Raw genomic sequence first — 23,996 nt, forward strand, 5'->3', positions numbered from 1 at the left:
TAGTAGTATATACCTATAAAGCCAGCAGTTAGGAGGCTGAACACACAGGGAGTTCTAGGCCACCCTAAACTACACTAGGAGACTGTCTCCAAAAAGAAAAAAGAAAAAAAGAGAGACAAGTTTAAATGAACAACTTAGCCAACTGCATTACATTTCCATCTCTCAAACATAGGGGAAAACATTACAAATATGTATCAAAGAAAACCAAGCAATTATTAACAATAGGAAAAATAAACTGTTGTCAACACAGAATATATACTCAAGTCCCAGCATGTGCTGAGAGACAACTGTTCAGAGACTCTGTGCACTATTACTCTGGGGAGATGAGTAAACACACTTGCCACCGAGCATGAAGACCCGAGTTCAAGTCCCCAGAACTCACCAAGGCACACACAAAAGAAAAAGGGCAGAGACTACCTCAAACAAGGTAAAGGCAAGGACCGAGACCAAGCCACAACATGTGCACAGTAGAATTCTCACAAAACACACACACATACACACATACACACACACACACACACACACACCATATGCATATCATAGGAAGGAAGGGAAAGAGACAGAGAGAAAAACATTGGTGGGGGAAACAAGACAGAAGAGAGGGTGTATATGTAGGAGTGCCTGGGGGCAAGGGGATTATTTTATGTGCCCCAGAACTACTTCCTTTAGGCCCCAAACTGGTACTATGTTAACTCTTACTAATATTCTCTACTGAGGGTTGGTGTTAACTGCTGTTTGCTGCAGTTATCAGAATGCTGACTGCCTTGGCTTATTTCTTTCATGGGAGAAGACAAAGAAAGACTTTTCAAACCTTTACCAGAGATACAAAGTATGCATGGGAAACTGCCCTGCCCCTGTGCTCTTCAGCAAATGCCCCTCGTGATGTGACTCCATTAATGGATCAGTTGTGAGTTTGCCCTGAACATTCAAAATCTATAATCAGTATCTAAAAGAGTCTGTAGCGGCTACAAACCTGTTTCTGGCTTTCCTGAAGCTGAGAATTTTCATTCGAGGCATCCTTTATTGCTCCCTTGAGTCGCTCTTCATTGATTTCAAATATTCTAAAGGTTGTTTTGGCCTAAGCAAAACAAATACACAGTTTATAACAATTCAACAGAACACCTCAGGTTTATACATTCTCCACAGAACACAGAACTTAAGCAAAGGCCGAAACACATCACTATTAACAGCAGAGGCAGACACATGATGAAGCAAACAAGGCTGGCTGAGACCCAGGAGACAGGCCTAGGCCTACCACTCATTCATGTATGTAACCACGTAACTCTTGGCCAGTTATTGAACCTCCCATGTACCGTGCAGTCCATTCTGTTAACTACTAAAGTAGAAAGATAGAAAAGTCCAATTTTAGACAGTGCTTTACTGGTTTGTCAAGTACTCCCAGCACTGCTTGTACTGCCTAAATGCTAACTAAGCATGATGTCACTTGCTACCTGGAGCAGAAGGGCCTGGAAAAGGGGCAGAAACAATGGGTCATTGCCCTTAGCAACCTGCTGCCTGCCGGGTACACTGCTGTGAAGTCGAGCCTGCCTGCCTGCCTGTCTGCCCCACCTTGTGTTACAGATGAGCCTCGGCACAGCAGCCTTTCAGCTGTCCTGGCTTCTGGTGACAGTTTCTCTCTTCTGCGCTCACTGACATTAGAGTGCTTATTCCAGAAAGAGAGCCACAATACTCCTTTCCTCAGTCTCCTCTCCTACACTTCATATCGTAGGAAACAATTTGTGTTTACTATTAAATGTTATACAACTTCAAGAGCGTTCAGATATGGCCACAGTTTAAAGCTGTCCAGTAAAAGCATTACTTTCACTAAAGTAACTGAAGTTTAAAAAGATGCATATTAAGATTCCCCTTATCTCAAATACTATTATAATGTTTTTGTTTTGTTTTTGTTTTTGTTTTTTGGGGTTTTTTTGGATTTGGTTTTTTTCGAGACAGGGTTTCTCTGTATAGCCCTGGCTGTCCTGGAACTCACTCTGTAGACCAGGCTGGCCTCGAACTCAGAAATCCACCTGCCTCTGCCTCCCAGAGTGCTGGGATTACAGGCGTGCACCACCACCGCCCGGCTTAATATGTTTTATCGCCTAATGTGATGAATATTTTTTGTTGTTTGGTTTTGTTTTTCTAAGACAGAGTTTCTATGTGTAGTCCTGTTGTCCTGGAACGTGCTCTGTAGACCAGGCTGGCCTTGAACTCACAGAGATCCACCTGCCTCTGCCTCTCAAGTGCTGAGGCAGTGATTAAAAGTATGCACCACCACAGCCTGGAATGATGGGTAGTCTTGATTATAAACTTAACTATATCTAGAACTAAAACTCAAGCAGACTGGGTATACCTGTGAGGGATTTTTCTTAATTAAACGATTCGAAGTGGGAAGAACCACCTTTAATGCAGATCTTGATCACCTTTATCAGGATCTTTTAAGGTGGAAAGCACCACCTTTAATACGGACCAAATCCTCGGATGGCAGCCTATATAAAAGACACTGAAGAAGGAAGCCTTTGCCCTTTATCTGCTTGTTCTCCCACTCTCAATGACAAGTCCACTCCGTCACTGGCATTAAGCCTAGTGCTTTAGGATTCAGATGTATACTGAAGACCAAGCTAGATATCCATCCCCATAGAATGAACAACTACTGGGTTCTTGGGCATTTCATTGGTAGACTGCCATTGTTGGACTAGCTGGACCACAGCCTGTAAACCATTCTAATAAATCCCCTTAAAGACGTGGATGGATGAATACATAGATAAAATGAGAGAGAGAGAAGGAGAGATGACCTATTAGCTCTGTTCCTCTAGAAAACTCTAATATACCTAATAAAAATATCACGAAAATGTAAATGTGACAGAACAATTAGAGTAATTCAACTTACTTCTGCTACTTGTGATTTGAGAGATTTTGACTCATCTTCTAGGGACTGTATCTTTTTGGAAATATCAGCCATCTGGAAAAAGAGTGTCAGTCTGTAAGTATTTAATAAGTCCAATTAGCTTCAACACAACATGTCTTTGTTAGGTGTAGTGTCACATTAACATCAATAAAAGTGAGAGCTCAACCACGGGTGCACTGTCAGCTTGCTTACTGTCTCCTCTAAAGGAGTTTACGCAGCATGCAATGGTACGTCTCACTGCCAACGGACCATAGCACTCTTCAGGTTCAAGAGGAGCATGCTAATATCATATTTAAATCATCTCACACACATCAAGATTTTCCTTACACCAAAATTTAAATTAGAAAGTTATGTTTTTAACACATTTCTAACTTTAAGAAAATATTCTTCACTAAGTATATGATTGCTCAAATAACATAGTTTATGATACTTTCACAGCAAATATGGAAATTTTCTATACAAATCTGCAAGAGCGGCAAGTGTAGGGGTGTCTACACTTGTAATCCCAGCAGGTAGGAGGCAGAGGCAAGAACATCGTGAGCTTGAAGCCAGCCTGAGTTACACAGTTATACAGACTGGGCTATATTCTAACACCCTGTCTCAACAAATGAAAACAGTTTAAAAAAAAAAAAGGAAAGATCTCTGGTAACATGTAAAGAATTAGAGCTAACATGACCAGTTAGAGCTGGAGATGCCATCCTCTGTGGCCTTCTAGATTCTATTGTTTATGTGTGTGAGGTTTTTCCTTTCATTTTCTTTTGCTTTGGTTAGACTTATTGCTTGGTTGGTTTGAGAGTTTGATTTATTGATTTTTGTTCATGTACATTTTTGAAGATAAAGCCCCCTCTCCTTACACAGCCCAGACCAGCTTGGAACTCCTGCCTCTTCTTCTGGAGTGCTAGGATTACAAGGATTACAAGTTTATGTCACTATGGCTGGCATGCATGTAATACTCTAATCAATATCATGTAAATGTATAAAATTCAATAACCTTCTTTTCACACAAGACTTACCAACTCATCTTGTTTGGAATGTTTTGCTCTCTCTTCTTCTAGCTCTTTCTCTAGGAGAAGTATTTCATCTTCAAGTTTAGATTTGGATCTTTCCAGATTTTCATAGGTTGCCTAAAATAGAAAGCCAACTTTAACAGCCAGACATAAGAAATTTTACTAAGAGTAAAATTAGTGAGTATAATCAAACAGGTTTATGACATTATATATGCTTGCTAATATTATGAGAAGAGCAGGTCTAGCAGTGGCCAGCAACGCCTATGAGAGTGTAAGCATTTCAGGCTCCCATCAGCCAACCGAGCGAGAAACACAGGCGGCCCACTCCTAAAGGGATTAATACAGTTGCAGTCCAATAAAACTCTTATTTAAAAAAAACAGGTAGAAAATCCACTAAGCACAGTTTGTCAACCTAGTTCTAAAGCATGTTTAAAAGCGTGTTACGGGGTAAATGGCAAGTTAAATTTAATATAAAAAATAATTAATTTAAAAATCAAGACGACATAATCATACTTTCCATTGAATGACATATTTTTGTAATCTTTTTAATTTAAAATGAGTAATTATTAGATTGGTCTAATTGAATTTTAAATTCTGTAATTAACATACCTCTGATATTTGTGATCCTTCAACAAACTTGTTAAAAAGAAGAACAAAATCAAAATGTGTTTCAGTAGTTTAAAAGACTATTTACCTACAATCTCCCCAAATTTGACTATTTCACCATAGGACTTCTGATTTCAATCAAAATTATTCTACTGCTTTGATTTTTACCTTAAAGTCAAATGTCAAACTCTGTAAAACTTGTATTACATTATAATCTGTGTCCAACAACCATCACATTCCTACAAATGCTTTTAACTACTAAAATTAACAGTGTATTTTTCTAAGATATTCAATTTAGCCAAATCTCAACTCATCTGACTCATAATTCACATAAATCTGTTGTCCTAACAACAAGCTGCTGTGTTTATATTGCCTGTAACACCAAGCTTGAACAATGTTTGTCTTTGTTACCCAGTAGCAATTTTTCTGTTACCACACATGCAAAACAGCTTTTAAAACTCTTTGTGTTTTGGCTTTTGACTGGCTTTGGTGTTTTTTGTTTGTTTAGTACAGACTTGGCAATCCTCCAGCATTAGCCTCCCAAGGGTCAGGGTGGCAGGCATCCCTCACCTGCCTAAATTCCTTCCATTCTGGAAACTAACACATTCCCATTGGGATAGCACTTACAACAGAGGCTCAGCAAGAATGCACAGCAACTACAAATGTTCTTGGGGATATTCATAGGTAACAAATAAAGAAAAAAACTTAAGGACGCAGACTTTCTACTGAGGACAGACAATGACAGACTTGCCACAGTGGAACAAACACATAAGCCAAAGGAACAAGGTCTGTTTTCTATTGTCGCATCATTATGGGCAGGCTGCTTCCACCATGCAGGCTCACAACTCACGTTTTACAACACTTCCATCTGAAACTCACACTATCACACCCTAATCTGTCTGCTAGGCTGAAAACTGTCATCGCGTTAACTATGTCTCTCTCCTAAACTCCCCATTCAGTGACATCATGTGAGTGACTGAAAACTCATGAAGGAGTATTTATAATACAAAACTCAGGAAGTGGACTGTACACAGGGATTAAACATTTACCAGCATGCCACTATTTACAATGTAAACCTCTGGTCTAATCCTAGACAATGCCTACTATCATGGGATGACAAAAAGGTAACATGGTCACAACTTATTTATTTATTAACAATTTATTTTCTTCTGCTATGCTCAAATTTGTTAAAGAGTCCTATGTCTCCTTCCTGGAGCAAACAATGTCAAAAAAGGAACCATCTCTTCAATGCATTCTTAGGAGTACAGAATAAAGAATTTCTTCCTATAAACCTATAAACTGATAGATTCTGATAAACTGATTATATATCCCTCAAAACAAGTTATTGTTTTTAAATGTTTTATGCTACCTACAAATGTTCTATTTCCTCCAATTTTTCTGTAAGCTTTAAGATCCTGATACATCATATTTCTCAGAGATAATTGTTTTTGAGATGATAACATATTTTAAAGTTTGCTATTTAATAAGAATCTTTTCCCTAGCTTTTAAATCATATTTGTTTGTTACCTCCAAACTTTGTGCTTCTGTTGAGTCCTTCTCAAAGCTGGCCTCCTTTAAAGATGACTCTAAGCCTTCACACTGAATGAAACAAGGCAACACGTAAGTAAAAACTGCAAACTGTACCCCAAAATGTATCTCAGTAGATGCCTGGGAAGCAGACTCTGAGCTTAGTTTTACAATCCAACCACTATAACAATCAAAACCAAAACCCCTAACAAGTCACAACCACCAGGTTGGGCAACATATGAAGAACTTGACACCTATGACTAGCCAAGTTGATCCAAGTCAGCTGGGGTAAAAACTCTAACACCAAGAACAGACTAAAGAGCATCCAGAGATGTGAGTTGTCTGTTGTCCCCTGAACAACAACAAACTTGAAAATATTGAGAAATACTGAACTTGAGAAAAATAACAGCTTCTCAACCTCTTCAGTAGAGCAGTGTGCAGTAACTGGTCACCAGACATTTATATCATGACAAGACAAGGAAGGAAGATAAAATTTTTAAAAGACAGAATAATCAAGGAATGAAAACTAGGGATAATTAAATATAAAACATTACAAGATTAAAGTGAGGACTATGTTGCTTCTAATCAAGCCTCCTACTGAACAACAGCTAGATAACACATCAAAAGACAGAACCTGTCTGAAGGCCTCAGAGAACTATTTAAACAGTAAAGATATTGGAGGAGAGAGACCTGCAGAAAGGCAAGCCCAGTGGTTCACACTTCTTTCTCCTTATAAAAGAGACTCACTCACACAGGCAGGGAACTAGGGAAAATTGTAGGAGAATTAGAAACCACAAAGAAACAGTGCATATACTTCAGGACCTGCTAAGTCTGATGAGCTATAGGCCAGGATCCTGTGCTTGTCTGAATATTTCAAAAAGGATCATTTTGGTAACTAGTGCAAAATTCTAAGTACTCTTCTAACAAGTGGAACTTAACACTGCTCTCAAAAAGATTATCTGCCTAATGGTGGGCTTTCCCCCTGGCACCATCAATGTAATCTATCACTTCACCAGACCACAAGAACACAGATCAAGAGAATGTTGAACAAAATTCAGCATCCATTTTTGACTAAGACTTACACACACTTATGTATAAGAGGTGAGTCCCTCATCATGATAAAGGCCATTTATGAAAACTCCAGCCAACTAATGGTGAGGAGCTGAGAGCAGGGTACCAGTTGGCTGACACAGTGCTGGAAGTCCTACTGAGGACAGTTAGACGTTATCTCTATTGCAGACAGCATGTGAGATGGCTATCTTGGTTATCAATCTGACTACTCTGTAATCAAGTAAAACACAAGCATCTAGGCACCCCTTGATCTGACTGGATCATCGGAGATGGGAAGACCATCCTAAACCTAGACCATACCTTCTGGTGGCAGCTCATATTTAAAAAGGGCATGGAAAGAGGAAACGTTTGCTTTTTGCCAGCTGCCCTAGCTGTCCCTGGCAAGTTCATTTGTCCTGATGCTGAGGCATTCCTTGATGGTATTAGAACCTACTTCTTCAGGATTCCAAGGTACATGAAAGACTCAGTTATCTGGCCCAGAGGACTACACAGATTCTGTGCTTTTCTGATGGGAGACAGCTATTGTTGCACTAGCAGGGCCACAGCCTGGGAACCACTCTAAGAAGATCCCCTCTCAATGTATATAGATTCATTTATTAATTCTGTTCCTCTAGAGAACCCTAACTAATATAACATGTTAAATGTAGAGAGACCTCTAAGACTGCCCCCAAAACTACAAGTCCAACAAAGCAGCAGATAGTCCATGACAAATAATGAGTCAGTCAAAAAGATACCAACAGCCTCGATGCACAGTGGTAGTTTAGAAGTGATGTTTGGGAGGCCAGGACTCTGGGTACAAGAAAGTCAGGATAACAACAATACAGAGGAATAAGAGGCACAGACAGGAGAAGTGAGACTACCTGGAGTTTCCTGCACACGCACATCCAGGCACACCGTGACATAGCAGCACAGAACCCTGCCAGGGAGGTGCCCATTAAAGAGTGCAAGCAGACATCCAAATCCAAGGCTGGCCTCAGTGAGGAGAGAGGACCAGAGCACGCCAGTGATAGGGAATCTGAGCGAGAGCCTTGCCACTGTGCAGAGGACCAGGATTCGAACTCAGGACCGACCATGGCAAGCTCTAGCTTCCAGACTGAATCTACCAGCAGAAGAGACCAGCTCAGCAAAACACAGACATAAAAGTGCCAGAGATGGGGCACAGGACGCTGTACAACTTCAACAAGCCTCATTCTCCAGCCCCTGCTACTGCCCCATGGAGCAAGAGAGTCCTTGGAACCGGGAAAGCGCCTGCAGAACTTAGAACAATCCAGATGGGACCAACAGCGCCAGCAGCACAGTCTGTGGAGACGGCAGAAGCTAAGGGATGCCCAATGCCCCAGCCCAGGCACGCCAACGAGGAACTGTACAAATCACAGAAAACATGGGTAGTACTGTTGTGCTGGAAGGAGCACTGACGAAGAACAGAACACCCCCATTTCTTTTTATGCATCTGTGTTATTAATCTTTAATTTTAATTATTTATACATAATCCTTAATTTTTTTACTATGAACACTTTTATGCTATAGGTATTTGGTTGGTATGCGGGAACTGGCATCTTGGTGGGAAAGGCTATATCTTTTTTCCTCTAAATCAAAGGCACACTATTTTCTCTATTTCTTTTCATACCTCTGACACATATGCTTTCCTTCTTTCCTAATGTCCCCTCTGCCCCATTCCCAGGTCCCCTTCCATTTTAAATACTCATACACAATATTTTCTCTATTGCTTTTCATACCTCTAACTCCTTTAATCCCAGTACTTAAAGAGGCAGAGGCAGGCAGTTCCAAACCAGCCAGGGCTACATAGTGAGACCCGATCTCAAAATAAGAACCTGCACTTTGAGAAGGCCTGGGTATTTCCTGAGGAGTGCTGTGTCTGTATTTGTTTGGGGAGCGTTGTCTGCCTTCCAGAGTGGTTGCATCACTTTACATTCCTATGAGTGGAGAGTATTCCCGCTTCCCTGCGTCCTTCTGAGTGTGTGAGGCTGTGCTGTTGTCAGCGCACTGGCCAAGGGGTGCCATGGTCTTCACCAGGCTCTGCTTGGAGGCTAATGACACCAGTGTCTTTAGTTTATCTGCCCCTTGCCAATAAAGTTTACCTTCTTCTCTGCAGGAAAGTTTATTCAGTCTGTTTACCTGTTACACATATATTTCTTTCTTTCTTTCGTTTTTTTAACAGAGCTGAGGACCGAACCCAGGACCTTGTGCTTGCTAGCGCAAGATAGCGCTCTACCACTGAGCTAAATCCCCAACCCCCATATATTTATTTCTGAGACAGCCTTACCAGTATCCCAGGCTGCCCCCGAATCTCCACCCTGCTTCATCACGCTGAATGCAGGCATTACAGTGTGTGCTGCCAGCTTCAGACATCCTAGATACAGAGCCGTCACTAGATACATGATAATACTGTGCTTGTCTCCTTTCTTTCTCTTTTGAAACAGTCTCCTATTATAGCCCATGTTGTCCTTGAACTTGTAGCTAGCTCTTTCTGCCCCAGCTTCCAGAGTGCTGGGATTATTGGCATAAGTTACCATTGGTAGCTGTCTCCCCCTCCCTCCCTCAATACCTCTCTCTCTCTCTCTCTCTGTTTTTTTTTTTTGGGGGGGGGGGGAGACAAGGTTTCTCTGAGTCTTTGTGAAGACAGTCCTGGCTATCCTTCATGACCTTTTTCATTTGGGCTTTGTATTAGCTTGCTAGGACAGATGAATCTCTGTGAGTACAAGGCCAGCCTGGTCTACAAAGTGAATTCCAGGACAGCCAAGGCTACACAGAAAATCTCTGTCTTGGAAAAAAGAAAAGAATTGTCTAGAAAAACATCCTATAGAGACAGAAAGCATGTAAAGTGGGAAACGCATATAAAGTGGGAAAACTGGGTGAAGAGTAGTGACAAAAATTTAGAATTTCTTTGGGGTGATAAAAACGTTCAAAAGCTGAACTCATGGATTGCTCTCATGGATATCCAAATCTGTGAATATCACAAAAGTCATAAATATCCAAATCTGTGAATATCACAAAAGCCATTCATCTATTTACTTTGAAAAGGGTATGAAATTTCACCATGAAGCCTAAGATAATCTCGAACTAGTAATCCTAGCATAATCAAATTTGTAATGCTTTGAAAATGCAGGGCTTATGGCCGTGTATCATGTGATTTGACTCGAGTCAACTGTGCTGTAGAAACTGCATCCCACAAAGCTGTGGGGCTAAAGGAATCCCAGGACTTGGAAGGTGGAGGCAGAAGGATCCATAAGTTCAAGGTTGCTCTCAGCTATATAGAGTTTGAGGCCAGCCTGGGCTACATGAGACCTTGCCTTAACAAAAATGGTTAGGGAGAGCTATAGAGGTGGGTCAGTGGACAAGAGCGTGTATCCCTCTTGCAGAGGGCCTGAGTTTGGTTCCCAGTAACTACATTATGTGACTCACAAGTTTCTGTAACTCAAGCTCCAGGGGCACCTTCTGGACTCTGGACTCAACATGTACACACACAGACACACACACACTCACACACACACACACACACAAGTAATTAGAAATAAATAATAATAAAAGAAGATATCTGGGAGTAAAAACTGCTGTAAGCCTCAAAGATAATGTAGTTTTAAAACTGAAGGAGGGGCTGGAGAGATGGCTCACTGGTTAAGAGCACTGATTACTCCTCCATAGAATCCCAGCACCCATATGGCAGCTCATAGCTGTCTGTGACTCCAGTTCCAAAAGATCTGATATCTTCTTCTGGATTCTGCCGACACTACACGCACATATGACACAGACATACATGCAGGAAAAACATCCATATACATAAAATGTAAGAAAAGAAAAGAAAAGAAAAGAAAAGAAAAGAAAAGAAAAGAAAAGAAAAGAAAGAAAAGAAAAGAAAAGAAAGAAAAGGAAAGGAAAAGACAAGACTATGTCAGATATGTTTACCTGGGCAATAATAGTAACACATGCCTTTACTCTCAGCACTTGGGAATCAGAGGCAAGTGGATTTCTGAGTTTGATGCCAGACTATGGCATCTATGGAATGAGTTCCAGGACAGCCAGGGCTACACAGAGAAACCCTGTCTCAAGAAAACAACAACATGGGGCTAGAGAGATAGTTCAGCAGTTAAGAGCACTGATTGATCTTCCAGAGGTCCTGAGTTCAATTCCCAGCAACAACATGGTGGCTCACAACCATCTGTAATGGGATCTGATGCTCTCTTCTGGCGTGTCTGAAGACAGCTACAGTGTACTCACATATAATAATATAAATAAATCTTTAAAAGAAAAAAAGAAAGAAAACAATCAAAAAAAGACTTTAAAAAGCATATACAAAAAAATGGACTATAGTCCACAGATAAGAATTCAACATTATAAAAATGTTTACTCTATGTGATGATTTATATATGCTCAGCCCAGGATTGGCAGGATTAGAAGTTGTAGCCCTGTTGGAGTAGGTGTGTCACTGTGGGTGTGAGTTATAAGTCTCTCATTCTAGCTGCCTGGAAACCAGCATTCTGCTAGCAGCCTCCAGACGAAGATGTAGACCTCTCAGCTCCTCCTGCACCAGGCCTGCCTAGACAGTGCCATGTTCCTGCCTTGATGATAATGGACTGAACCTCTGAACATGTAAGCCAGACCAAATTAAATGTTCTTTTTAAGAGTTGCTTTGGTCATGGTGTCTGTTCACAGCAGTAAAACCCTAAGATACTCTGAAACTGGGTATGGTGGCATATGTTTATAATCCCAACACTCAAGGAAGATCACTTATAAATTTGAGGCCAGCCTAGTCTACAGAGATAGTTCAAGGCAGCCAGGACTACACAAAGAAAGCCCAACTCTTAAGTCTCAACACCTCGGAACATGTCTGTTATTTGGAAACTGGTTAAAATGAGGCAGTTAAGATGAGCCTAACCTAATATGACTGGTATCCTAAGAGCGTATCAGGACAGAGGGAGACACAGCAAGCAGGTAGTTCTGGCAACAGGTCAAGGGACAGGGGCAGAAGAGGCAAAGCCTGCCTACCTCAATCTGGGACTCCTGTTTCCAGAACTGTAACGGAGTTCACTCCTAATTGTAAAGTGGCATTTGGTCACAGAAGCCCTAGCAAGCTAATATAATGCCTAAATGACAAAAGTAAATAAAGTCTCTACAGGATAACAAGTAAGGATGCCTTCACATCCTTGATAGGCAAAAATCTCTTTAAGCAGGAAGCAAAAGACAAAAACAAAAAACAAAAACCAGACAAATTACACTATATTAATTCTAAACCTGTTTTCTTAGACACCAAACAAAACAGAAATATAAGTCACAGAAGATATTTGCTATCCATATTAATTTGCAATCCAATCTGACAAAACTTATAAATAATAGATATAAAATGTTAATTTTTTTTGTTATTTTCTCTTGTTTTTCAGAGCTGAGGACCGAACCCCATGGCCTCCCACTTGCTAGGCAAGTGCTCTACCACAGAGCTAAATCCCCAACCCCAATATAAAATGTTAAAAAACAAAAACAAAACCCTGCTTCTATATGACATAAAGGGGAAAAAGTTATAAGTGTCTTTAAAAGGGCAGAAAAGGGCCAGCAAGATGGCTCAGTAGTTAAGGAGCTTGCAACCAAAACTGACAATTTGATTTCAATTCTGGGACCCAGACAGGAAAAGGAGCAAAGTGACACTCCCACGAAGCCTATGGCCAACCACACAGGCACAGGCACAGGCACAAGCAGACACACACAATAATAATAATAATCAAGGTTTTAAGAGTGAAAAAGACTTAAAAAGGCAACTTCATCAAAAGAATATCTAAATGACCAATAAACAAATGAAGGTGCTGCCCTTAGGCAGGGAGGAGCCGGCTACGTGACAAGCGAGGAACTCAGAACTCGGCTGAGCCAGAGCTCTGGGGGCGTTGAGTAATCCACGGAGAACCTCTGCGTTCCAGACCCTACACCACCATCATCCTCAGACGCAGCTCGCCTTACCTCCTTTTGAACAGAGCTGACTTTTTCAAGTAGTTTACATTTTTCTTCAATTAGTGCAGAAAGCTCAAGAGCGAGTTTTTTTTCTCTCCCTGAGAAAGAAAAAGAAAATCACTGTGACTAAACTGTTTTAAGTTTTTAAATTATATACAATGATGAGCTCTCAAATAGAAAAATAACAACTTACCCACGTAAAATCGGCTTCGAATCTGAAACAAAATTTTAACAAAAGTATATTAAAACAAATATACCTTCGAGTAAATCTATTTGACGTCTACTCCTAACTTCGGCCTTCCCATGAGTAAATTACCCAGGGCCATTTTACTTCTGATGAAAGCACTGCGACACACTCAGGTCTCCCACTGAAGACTCACACTGTGTATCTTATGAAAGGCTCTGAGGCAGCCTCAGTCTAAAGACACCTGTTACTTCACTCAGACCCATGTTTCCCACACACATATTTGGCCCTAACACAAAGCAGTTCAAGGGCCCTATTATTAAGACTCCTAATGCTAATAGTCAAAATAAAACGGTCTAAGAAATCCCACGGGGCTCTAGGCAGGGACCAACGCTAAACAAGCTTCCACAGGCTTCAGCTCTTGGTGAAGGAAGGAGAAATCCACTTGTGACAGCCCGGGGCTGAGGCAAAAGGACCAAGGGAAACAAACAAAAGAAAGATCTATACCACCTAGGAAAGACAGAGAGACAAAGAAGAGAAAATCAAAACAAGATATCCTGGGATGTATGTAAACATATAGGAAAGGCAACAAGGGGCAGAGGGAGGGCACTGGAAAACCATGAAGAAATCAGAAATGGAGCCAAAAGAACAAGGACCAACGTCTAAAAAGAAGTCTCAGAAAGAAAAGGATATAGTAGGACTCCCTCATTAAAAAATAATAATAAATTGAACTATAAGAATAAGCAATACAACAGGGTCTGGGACAGGGGTACGTCTGCAAGCAGGGGATGGGGAATTAACCATCTGTGGCCTTTTTTTTTTATTCTAAATTGGGAGATAGATACATCTGCTGGCTTTTATACTACTAAAAAGAAACACAGACCAAAAGAGGAGGAGGGAAAGGGGGAGGAGCAGGGGGAGGAGGAGGAAGAGGAGGAAGATGAAGAGAAGAGGAGGAAGAGAAAGGAGGAGGAGGAGGAGGAGGAAAGAGGAAGAGTGGGGTTTGGTACTAGTGTGTATGATCCCTACCAAGAATCCTTTAAGAATCCTTACATATAAAAACATTCCTATGAATCTATATTCAGTTTCTAATAACCACATATTACCCAGAATACTATGACCTAAGTTATTTCTCTGAAATAACAATGAAGTTTCTCGATTCGCTATTTAGTCTAAAGGCAGCTGAGGGCTGGAGAGACGGTCAGTGCTTAAGAGCACTTGTTACTCTTGGAGAAGCCAGGGTTCAACTCCCAACACCCATAGTCACAACCATCTGTAACTGTAGTTTCAGGGGATCCAACGCCCACTGTCACCTCCGTGTGTACCAGGCACACGTGTGACACACATAAACCTTTAAAAAAAAAAAAAGCACGTGAGAAAACCCAGAATGGAAATTCTCTTAGCACGCAGCGGTTACTTACCGATCGGAAGCCTCTCCACAGAAACAAGACAACAGCAAGCAGTCCAATGGTCAGCACACAAACTGCCAATTCCAGTGAAAACCCATTGGGATTAAAGTCTGCTCTCATATCTTCAGGCAATGCTGCCACAACCTTAAGGCAAAGGAAGATGAGCCTGTAAGCATCTTCCACAGCACTTTACGAGGACAGGTACGGAGGCTGAGGTCCACTCCGTGAGTAGGAACCAGGCTGCCGTATCACACAAAGCATCTCTGCCTCGGACACTGCAACTCACAGTTGCTCTCACTGTGTGGAACAACGGTTTTCAAGCAATTGAGGAGTTATGAAGAGATTGATCAGAGCTTAACTCAGAAAAGGTACAAGGATACGGAGGGTGCCAAGAAAAGATCAGTCAGTGGCGGTGGGGGGGAGGGGTGTTCTTGATTTCGAACTCATATTTTATCTATGCACTGGGGAAAAGTAGCTTTCATTCACCTGATGTAACTGTCATCTCAGCCTTACTGCCTCAGTCTCCTAACCTAGGCCTAGTCCTGGAAGCTTCTAGCCTCCAAACAGTCTTATCTAGGCCTAGAATGTTTCCAGCCTCTGAGACTTGCTGCTGAATAAGCTCACCCCTTCCTATTTCTTTCTGATCTCTGGCTGGCTGGTTCAACTTAGCCATTCTGGCTCAAACGCCTCTCCAAGATGACTGAGTGAATCTGACTTCTCTCTCCATCTCTGACTGAACTGCTGTTTGGCCTCAAACTACCTTTAGCAACACATCCTAATCTTCTGGCTCCTTCGTTCTCTGGCTTGTTCTGTCCACACAGGTATCTAGTTTGTTCTCGCTCAACAACTGTCCCTGTACAACTGTCTGTGAAGCTGCCTTCTTCACCTTTTTTCTCTTTGCCCTGCTTTCTCTTAAATAGCTTCCCTTTCCTCTCCTCTGGTGAGAGGTGGCCATATCCTGGGTTGGTTTTTTTGTTTTTTTTTTTTTTGAATTTGGTTTTTTCGAGTTTCTCTGTGTAGTCCTGGCTATCCTGGAACTCACTCTGTAGACCAGGCTGACCTCGAACTCAGAAATCCACCTGCCTCTGCCTCCCAGAGTGCTGGGATTACAGGCGTGCGCCACCACCGCCTGGCTGAGTTGGGCGTATCCTATTCTGTCAAGTCTTTCTCTGGTTCTACACTTTGTCTGCCAATCAATTAGACAGCACTTTTCAAACATGGGTGTTTCATTCTAGAAACTAACTTTACTTTCATTGTTTGGGATTAAAGATGTGCACTAAGGGGCTGGAGAGACAGCTCAGCAGTTAAGGGCACTTAAATCTTAAGGAAAAAAAAATGCACTAAGGGTGTGCCTGTATTCCAGCCAGAGAGATTAAAGGAGTATGCTAAGGCTGAGCCAAACTACAACTAGAAGCAGATTCTTTTTTCAGTAAAAAAAAAAAAAAAAGCCCTCAAGTTTCACAGTGTAATCAAATATCCTGCAATACATTGGGTTGGGTTTGACAAAAAACTTCCCTACAGGAGAGACACCTAGATTTCCAGTTTGCTGGGTGGGAGCAGGGAGAGTAGCAATAAAACAACTGCTAGAGCTCCAAATCCTTCCCTCCCTATCTCTCCTTTTTTTGTTCTTTAGATTTATTTATTGTTATATGTAAGTACACTGTAGCTGTCTTCAGACACACCAGAAGAAGGCACCAGTTCTTATTACAGATGGTTGTAAGCCACCACGCAGTTGCTGCGATTTGAACTCAGGACCTTCAGAAGGGCAGTCAGTGCTCTTAACCGCTAAGTCATCTCTCCAGCCCACATCCTATCTCTCCTTACCTTGAGTTAAAATAATGTAGTTTGATCACAAAGACATATATTCAGTAGAAAGCAACTATTCCTACCATCTCTCCTCAAAGCCCCTGACAATATAAGCCAGGCCTCACTACATTCCTTCTGAAAGGCTTTTCCACACCACTTATAGCTCTTTGAAAAAGAACTCAATGAATGCCCAAGTTTGATTCTTTTCAGTCATCAGCACAGACCAGCTAGACCCTCCAAAGACATTCCCCTTGGGAGCCTGACAAACACACAAACAAACAAACCCTCTAATAGTTAACTCTTTTTAAAATCTGTTTTTAGCTATTGTGTCTACACAGACTCCTTCCAAGTTACTATCTAGTTTATTAACATAATATTACAAAAGCAAGTAATATTATATCTTTTTTTAATCCCTGTATCTTCTTCTTTTTTCAGCTGTGACTCCAGACAGGATCCAAAGAGGAGGTGTGGCGCCTCTTCTCCGGGTTTGATGGAGAGTTCCTTTACCCTTCTGTGTTAGCCTCTTAAAGTACAGCACCAACCTTAAGAGGGCACAGGAAAGGGTGAAAAGCCTTTTATCCTACTTCTGTCTCTCTCTCTCTCTCTCTCTCTTCTTTACTTCAGACACCAAGGCACAGAAATGTGGTCTCATACCCACAAGCAATGGTAAGGAGCATCTGCTTCCAGGATCACAAGGGCAGACACTCAAGAAAAGGCAACTCCTGCTGCCATCCCTCCCTACAAGAGGACACTGCTGCTCCTGAAGCTCTCTTCCGCACCAGGCAGCCCAAGGCTTGCCCTGATTACACAGTTCACCTCTTCCTTTGTCAGCTCAAACCTCTTCCTCCCTCAGTGGCCCCAGATTGTAACTGGTCATAAACAAGTAGTGTGACAACTGATTAAAAAAAATACTTTAAGAAAAAAACTGTTACAAAGAACAAAGAAGGATATCATGTGATGACAAAAGTCAGCTCAGTCTTGAGATAAAGGTTATATTTTACTCAACAAAAGAACCACAAAATAAAGGAAAAACCGGATAATTTGTCAATGGTCGTTAGGGATTTCAAGATCTCACTTTCAGTGAGTCGGCATAAAAAAGAGGACTTGAACAACACTACAAACCAACCAGGCCTTACACACTAGGAAACCACCACACAATAGCAGAAAACATTCTCAGCTGTACACACAAGGGTCTTCAGAACAAATCCATACATCAAGCTAAAAATAAACCTCGATATACTTTTTAAAATATAAAATCACCCAGCCCAGCCCAGAGAGATGAGTGAGTGAGCAGCTAAGTCCATTTCCTGCTGCTGCAGAGGTCCAGAGTTCATGACCTTCCACAGCCCAGATCATGCAGTTCACAACCGCTCGCCTGCCTGTAACTCCAGCTCTCGGGATCTGATGCCCTCCTCCGGCCTCCTCGGACACCTAAAACTCACACATGCACACACAGACACCCACAGACACATAATTTAAAACAATAAAAAATTAATTAATTCAAATCTTGAGAAGTGTGATCTCTGATTATAATAAACTGAAATTAGCCATCAAAAACAAAGGAGGGGCTGGTGAGATGGCTCCGCAGTTAAAGGCATTTACTTGTTGTTCCTGTAGACAAAACAAGCTTTGGTTCTCAGCATCCATATGGTGGCTCACCACTATCCACAGCTCCAGTTCCAGCATCTGACCCCTCTCTGACCTCCACCAGACCACACACAAGATACATGGTGGACAGACACGCATGCAAGTAAAATGCTCAAGATACATAAATGATTTTAAAGGTTTTCTAAAGAAATCTGAAAATTTTACAAACGTGATAAAAGATAATATACTACTAAACCACAGGTCAATGAAAACTTAGGTCGTGAGAGGAATTATTTTGAGTTTAGGCACATTAGTACCACAAGTCCATGTGACAAAGTCACTGTCACGTAAGCCAGGCTAGCCAGCCCATATGCTTCTCAAGAGGCTCCTGCCCCTCCTCCCACAATCCAGTGGAGATCAGCCGGGGTTAGAGGTGCGGAGGCTGTGTCCAACATCTAATGTGGGTTGGGGGAGGATCTATACTCAGGCCGGCCTTGTGCTGCTGGTGTCTTACCCACTGAACCATGCCTCCAATCCAGCTAGGGAAATTAGAAAATATTTCCAGAAGCTGCAGAGATGGTTCAGCCGTTAAGATTGCTGACTGTTCTTCCAGAGGACCCAAGTTCAATTCCCAGCACCCACATGGTCCATAACTCAAGTCTCATGGAATCTGACACCTGGCATCTTCAGGCACTGCAAACATATTGGTGCATAGCCATATGTGTAGGAGCAAAACACCCATACACATAAAAAAAAAAAAAAATTAAACAAAAATAAAACTTTCAGATTAAATTGAAAAAAAGTAACACAACAAAACTTAAAGTATGCATTAATGCAGTGCATAAAAGGGAAAATTTATAAGTGTAAAACCTTTTTAAAAATGTTACGGGGCCAAGAAGACGTCTCAGCCACCTGACAAGTGATGTTGATAGAAAACCCACAGCTAACACCATATTAAAAATAAGAGAAGGACTGCTCCCTAAAGCCAGGAACAAATACATCAACATGGCCCACTGAGCCTCAAAAGAATTGTGCAAAATCTGACATCTCCCCTCATATCCGTTATTACTAAGCTTATCAAAGCCAAATACTGGTAACTGTTCCCTGTGTAATATATGTGCACACTGTGTGTGCATGCACAAGAAAGCCAGAGATTGACAGAGATGTCTTTCTCCATCTTAATTTTGCTAAGCAAGGCCGCTCACCCACTCTTTGCTAAGCTGGTGACCAGTGAACCCCTGGGATCCCCTCCACACACCTCCACCCAGTGCTAGAGTTAGAGGCCCCGCAAGCCTAACCTTTACTGTGCACGTGGGCTCCAACTCCAGGTCTCGCCTGCACCGCGAGTCCTTTACCCACTGAGCTATCTCCCTGGGCACTAATTGTTGATTTCAATGAAGGGAGAAGTGTATGATTTGAAATGATCTCTCATCTACAATATGATTCTCTTCCCATAAACCCCAATCTCAATAACTTAACTGACGCAGCCAGAAATTTAGGACTTCTAGATTCTCCCCACAACCCACCCCTCTCCACAAGTAATCGAGAAAGTTATACCCATCCCAGCTCTTCTTAGTGCCCCATTTAGGACCCAACGTCTGCATCCTTACCGTGGTCATCTCCCCTTCCTGTTTTGACCTTTGTTCCCTGACACCTGGGCTCTCCCGCACCCCACAGCAGTCCTTGGGACCCTCGTGTGTCTACAGCAGGTGTCATTTCCTTGACTCACTTCACACTCTGAGCAGCAGAGCTCCTGTACACGTCAGTTTAGTTATTTGCTCGGCCTTTAAGACTTTCCAACTTGTCAAGAGTATACAATCTCTCCGCCTCCTCGCTTTGCTTTGCATCTATAAGCAATCGGTTTCTACTATGGAGTAACTGTGTGTCTTCTTTCCTTTAAAAGACAACAGGATGCGAGTGACAAAATCCTTAGTTCCTTTAGAACTTCCACGGAACTTTCTCATTCACGGGCGGGTGCACTCATTACACTACGCTTGGATAAATAAATGAAACACGGGCATGGCAACACGACTTTAAATTCACAAAATAAGAAGATATTCCGAACTGGTTAATCAGAACTGCCGCAATATTTAAATGGTCTTTAAAAAAAAAAAATACAATGCAGGTTTCAAAAACTGTGTGTGTGTGTGTGTGTGTGTGTGGTCCCAAAACATTATCAATAACAACAAAACACCTGCAAACACTAAAGGAGAAAAACCTCCACACCTGATTACAAAATAAAACAGAAAAAGTGCACTTCGGTTCCTGAGCGTTCACTATCTCTAGAGTTTACACGAACACCTTTCACATTAACAATGCGAAGAGGAGGAAGAACGCTACGGTTAATGCATTTCAGAAGGGCATTCTTTACTGGGGAAATATAATGCAGAATTAAAATCTCAGTTCCGGCCCCAGCTTAGGCGCCGCTTAAGACAAGAAGTTTCATCACTAAGAAACTCCAGTTTCCGGCAGTCAGAAGCACCACGTGTAACTGACCCCTGTTCAAAATAAATGACGTCCAGTCGACTGGCTTTGGGATCGGGAACGAAACAGGCTCTCCTTTGGGACGTCCACATTGCCTTCCCAATCTCCGGGCCCCTTTCCCCGCTGCGAGCAGCAGCCGAGTACAGGCCGGCCGGCCGGGCGCGCTTGAGCTCCGGCTTCCCTGCCGCAGCTGCTCCGCCCCAGCGGGCCCACGGCTCCCGAGCCCAGAACTCACCCTGCGCAGCTGCTCCAGAACCCGCCGCGCGCAACCCGCCGCCGCCCCGGGCCCCGCCATCTCCGCGCCCACAGGCGGAGGCCTCGCAGCCGGCCCGCCGGCCAGCAGCAGGCCCGGCGCGATCGGCGCAGCGCTGGGAACGCGAACGCACCAGCGGCCGGCGCGCACCACTGCGGCCCTGCGGGGGGAGGCCGCGTCGCACCCCCGGCCTTGGTCTCGCCGGCGCGGCGGAGACGCCCCCTCTCCTGCTCGAGCTCCGCGGCCACGTCCTCGCCCGAGCTTAAAGGGCCCGCGCGCCGCTCCCGGGCCTTCGACCTCCGAGCGCGAGGAGCTGGAGCGTTCCGCTGCCGCCTTCCACCCCGAGACCTAGCGCGCAGGCCCGGGATGAAAAAAGTCCCGCCTCCCTCACCCTAGCTCCCAGTGCGCCCACGTCCGCTCCTCGGGAGCCTGAGCCCCACATTGTCGTACCCCGGGGGACCCCTCCGTCACAGAGACGCCGGCCTCCGCCATAATTGTGAGCCAGAAAAATGGCCCGCGGCGCACGAGCCGGCGCGTCCTGCTCTGCCAGTCCGCACTTCGGACTCTGGACACGAAGGCGATCGGGTCAACTGTGTGCTCTGGTCAGAGTTTAACCTCCCCTGGGCAAGCACACGTCGGTCCTCCTCGGCCCAGCGTTCAGCTTAAGGTTCGCTCGCTCACCCAGATCCACCGGGTGGGCGCTGGCTCGGCGTCCCAGGCTGAAACTGCATCAGCCCGGGCACGGCGGGCCGAATCAAGCCGGTGCGGGCTCCTGCTCGACGCGAGGAGTTCGCAGGGAAGAACTCGGGTCGGGATAGCAGCTTGCCCTCTAAATTTAGGGCCCTATTTTTAGAGACATTGCGCGAAGTACTGGGAGAGAGGATTTGAAACGAAAGGTTTAAAAGATAACCTATCTCTAGGACTTCTTTACCTTCACCATCATTCTTATCCAAACTAACCGCAAGTCTTCACAGAAGAAACTCAAAAAGGAGCAGCCTCCCAAGAGAACTTAATAAAATCATAAACCTTTGTAAATTTCCCTTACAGTAAACACATCACTTTCGTGCCATGAGCACTCACACACAAAATCAGAAACAGCCACGATTGCAGGCTGTTTTCGAAGACCGAAGGAACGGAGGCCTACTTTGTCCATACTCAGGGTTCTTTGCCACATCACCCTAGGGAGTTTCAGAAACTGCTACTATCAGGAGATAGCAGAAGTTGCTCAATACTCCCGTTTTTTAAGGTAGTGCCCAACTTTTGTACATGTTGGACTGTGGAAATCAGCTTATATGAATACAAAAGTCATAAAAAAAGCGTGCTTAAATATTTTAGAAATGTCAGATGTTTAAGGTTCAGGTAGGATACTATATTACTCAAATAAAAATTTTACAGTGAGTCTTAGCATATTTAACAGGCTCTACAATCTTATGGGGCTTTTAGGATTTGTAAACAGAAAAGAAAAAAACCTGCTTTGCTCAGCCTATGTTCCTTATGTTAATCTATGCCCCTTTCCAAAAGTCTAGAATAGTCATCATCCCAAATGCTAAAAGCATAAATGAGACAAGTGAAGTTTTAAAAAGAAGAAAAAAACCCAAGCATACCTATAGCAAAGATTTCTCCGTAGCAAAAACTAGTAAACTTAACAATCACTGCAAATTCCCAAATCTAACTTTTGAATGCATTACAGTTGTGTAGACACTTACCTCGTCACCCAGACCTTCTGATGCCATTTCTTAAGATGTTCATATTAAAATACCCAAACATGTAACTAAACCTCTCCTGAGTACTTCATATCCTTGAGAAAGAGTCCAGATTCTACTACCTTCTGCACTCCTGTTTCCACACACAGTGTGATCCTGATTTGACTCCAGAGGGGTGCTATAGGTGGGGCTGTGACTACCAACCTGTAATCCAATTTCACGGACCTCATAACTTGTTCAATAGACGTGTGCACACATGCCTGCACATAGGTATTTTCTTAAATATCACACATTAAAATCCACAATTGGAAAGAAAAATCCTAAGATTGTAACTGCTGAAACGCTGAATATTTTATTCTAGTCTATTCATATAGAGTTCATAATTTCTACCAAGGGAACAATATTCAAAGACTGTTTTCCATAAGTAAAGTTGAGATTTTATTATCTTATAAAGGACCTGCTTTCAAGGAAAGGAACAAGTCATTAGTGTTCATAACTATGGGAAAACATCCAGGGACACTAGACACTTGCTAACCAGAAAACCTAGTCCACAATCTAGACCCTGGTTTCCCTCATGAAGGCCCTATGTCAAAGCCTTAAGGGCTAGCTGCTCCCACTTAGGTAGGCACTGGTGTTACGCACTAAGCACTCCTCTCTGGGAAGGAAATCAACCAGTTGTGCCACATTGCTATTCTCTGAGTCTGTAATGTAAGACTTGTTCTCAGAATAGATTGAATCGGGAGCCGCCTGTTCAACGGGAGCTGGGAAGTTTCCTTGCTTATTACTAAGGAAGCATTGGGGGGAGGGAGAGTAGATGGGTGTTAGAACTTCAAGAGGCTCTTCAGCTATAAGATAAAGTTGCTAAGAAGTTGTATTGACTTCTATTTCTCAAGTGATACAAGAAAAAGGTACCTACATAATCTACCTGAAATACTAATTACTTGAAACAATCACCTCAAACAATTAGAGAAGAAGAAAAAGAACTCTCACTCAAAATTAACTGGAAAATTGCTCTAATTTTTTTGTTTTGTTTACTGAAGCCTTTCAGATCTTTGCTATATGTGTGTCAAAGTTGTGCCCAGATTGCTAGAGTTCAGGTGTCTTAGAGACTCTTCAGAACATCTAATCTAATGATTACAGGTTGATGGCCCAAGAGCAGACAAGCTGTTGAATACACCTAACGCAGTTGAAGAGTCTAAGTCTGCATTCCTCTGCCAGGTCAGGTTGAGCTCCAGTTTGCCACACTAGAGCCATCTAGACTACCATCTTTCAGTGTTCAAGAGACTCCAGAATTTTTAAATGAATTCACATTTTAGACATTGACAGTTGGACTGAGGCAGGGGAGGGTGTGTATGTGAATGTGTGTGTGTGTGTGTGTGTGTGTGTACACGTACTGTTTCTTGTTACCATTGTTTTCAGTGCTGGGGAATTACACCCATAGCCTTCTGTGACCCAAGCAGTTTTTCTCCTCCACTGAGCTACATCACCAGCCCAACAAT

General features: G+C 42.8%; 1 protein-coding gene and 1 non-coding gene across 15 annotated transcripts in view; both read right to left on the bottom strand.

Moving 5' to 3' along the window:
- The window catches only part of Mia2 (MIA SH3 domain ER export factor 2), an 89,247-nt gene that overhangs the window by 39,031 nt on the left and 26,220 nt on the right, over window positions 1-23,996 (bottom strand). For 2 of the 14 annotated variants that reach the window (XM_052185790.1, XM_052185787.1), the window contains exons 7-14: window positions 14,677-14,808; window positions 13,265-13,286; window positions 13,081-13,169; window positions 6,046-6,117; window positions 4,522-4,548; window positions 3,919-4,029; window positions 2,888-2,959; window positions 974-1,078 (exon numbers count right to left, since the gene is read on the bottom strand). In XM_052185790.1, coding sequence (XP_052041750.1) covers window positions 974-1,078; window positions 2,888-2,959; window positions 3,919-4,029; window positions 4,522-4,548; window positions 6,046-6,117; window positions 13,081-13,169; window positions 13,265-13,286; window positions 14,677-14,808 — 630 coding nt within the window. Of the gene's footprint in view, window positions 1-973; window positions 1,079-2,887; window positions 2,960-3,918; window positions 4,030-4,521; window positions 4,549-6,045; window positions 6,118-13,080; window positions 13,170-13,264; window positions 13,287-14,676; window positions 14,809-20,776; window positions 21,010-22,500; window positions 22,611-23,996 lie in introns of those variants that run through there. The other 12 variants (XM_052185791.1, XM_052185788.1, XM_052185793.1 and 9 more) reach the window with 10 other exon arrangements.
- On the bottom strand, window positions 16,904-17,025 carry LOC127688261 (small nucleolar RNA SNORA26). Its single transcript, XR_007978656.1, has one exon. It is a non-coding gene; the product is annotated as a small nucleolar RNA SNORA26 (small nucleolar RNA).

The sequence above is a fragment of the Apodemus sylvaticus genome, chromosome 6 (assembly GCF_947179515.1).
Source record: "Apodemus sylvaticus chromosome 6, mApoSyl1.1, whole genome shotgun sequence".
Taxonomy (NCBI): domain Eukaryota; kingdom Metazoa; phylum Chordata; class Mammalia; order Rodentia; family Muridae; genus Apodemus; species Apodemus sylvaticus.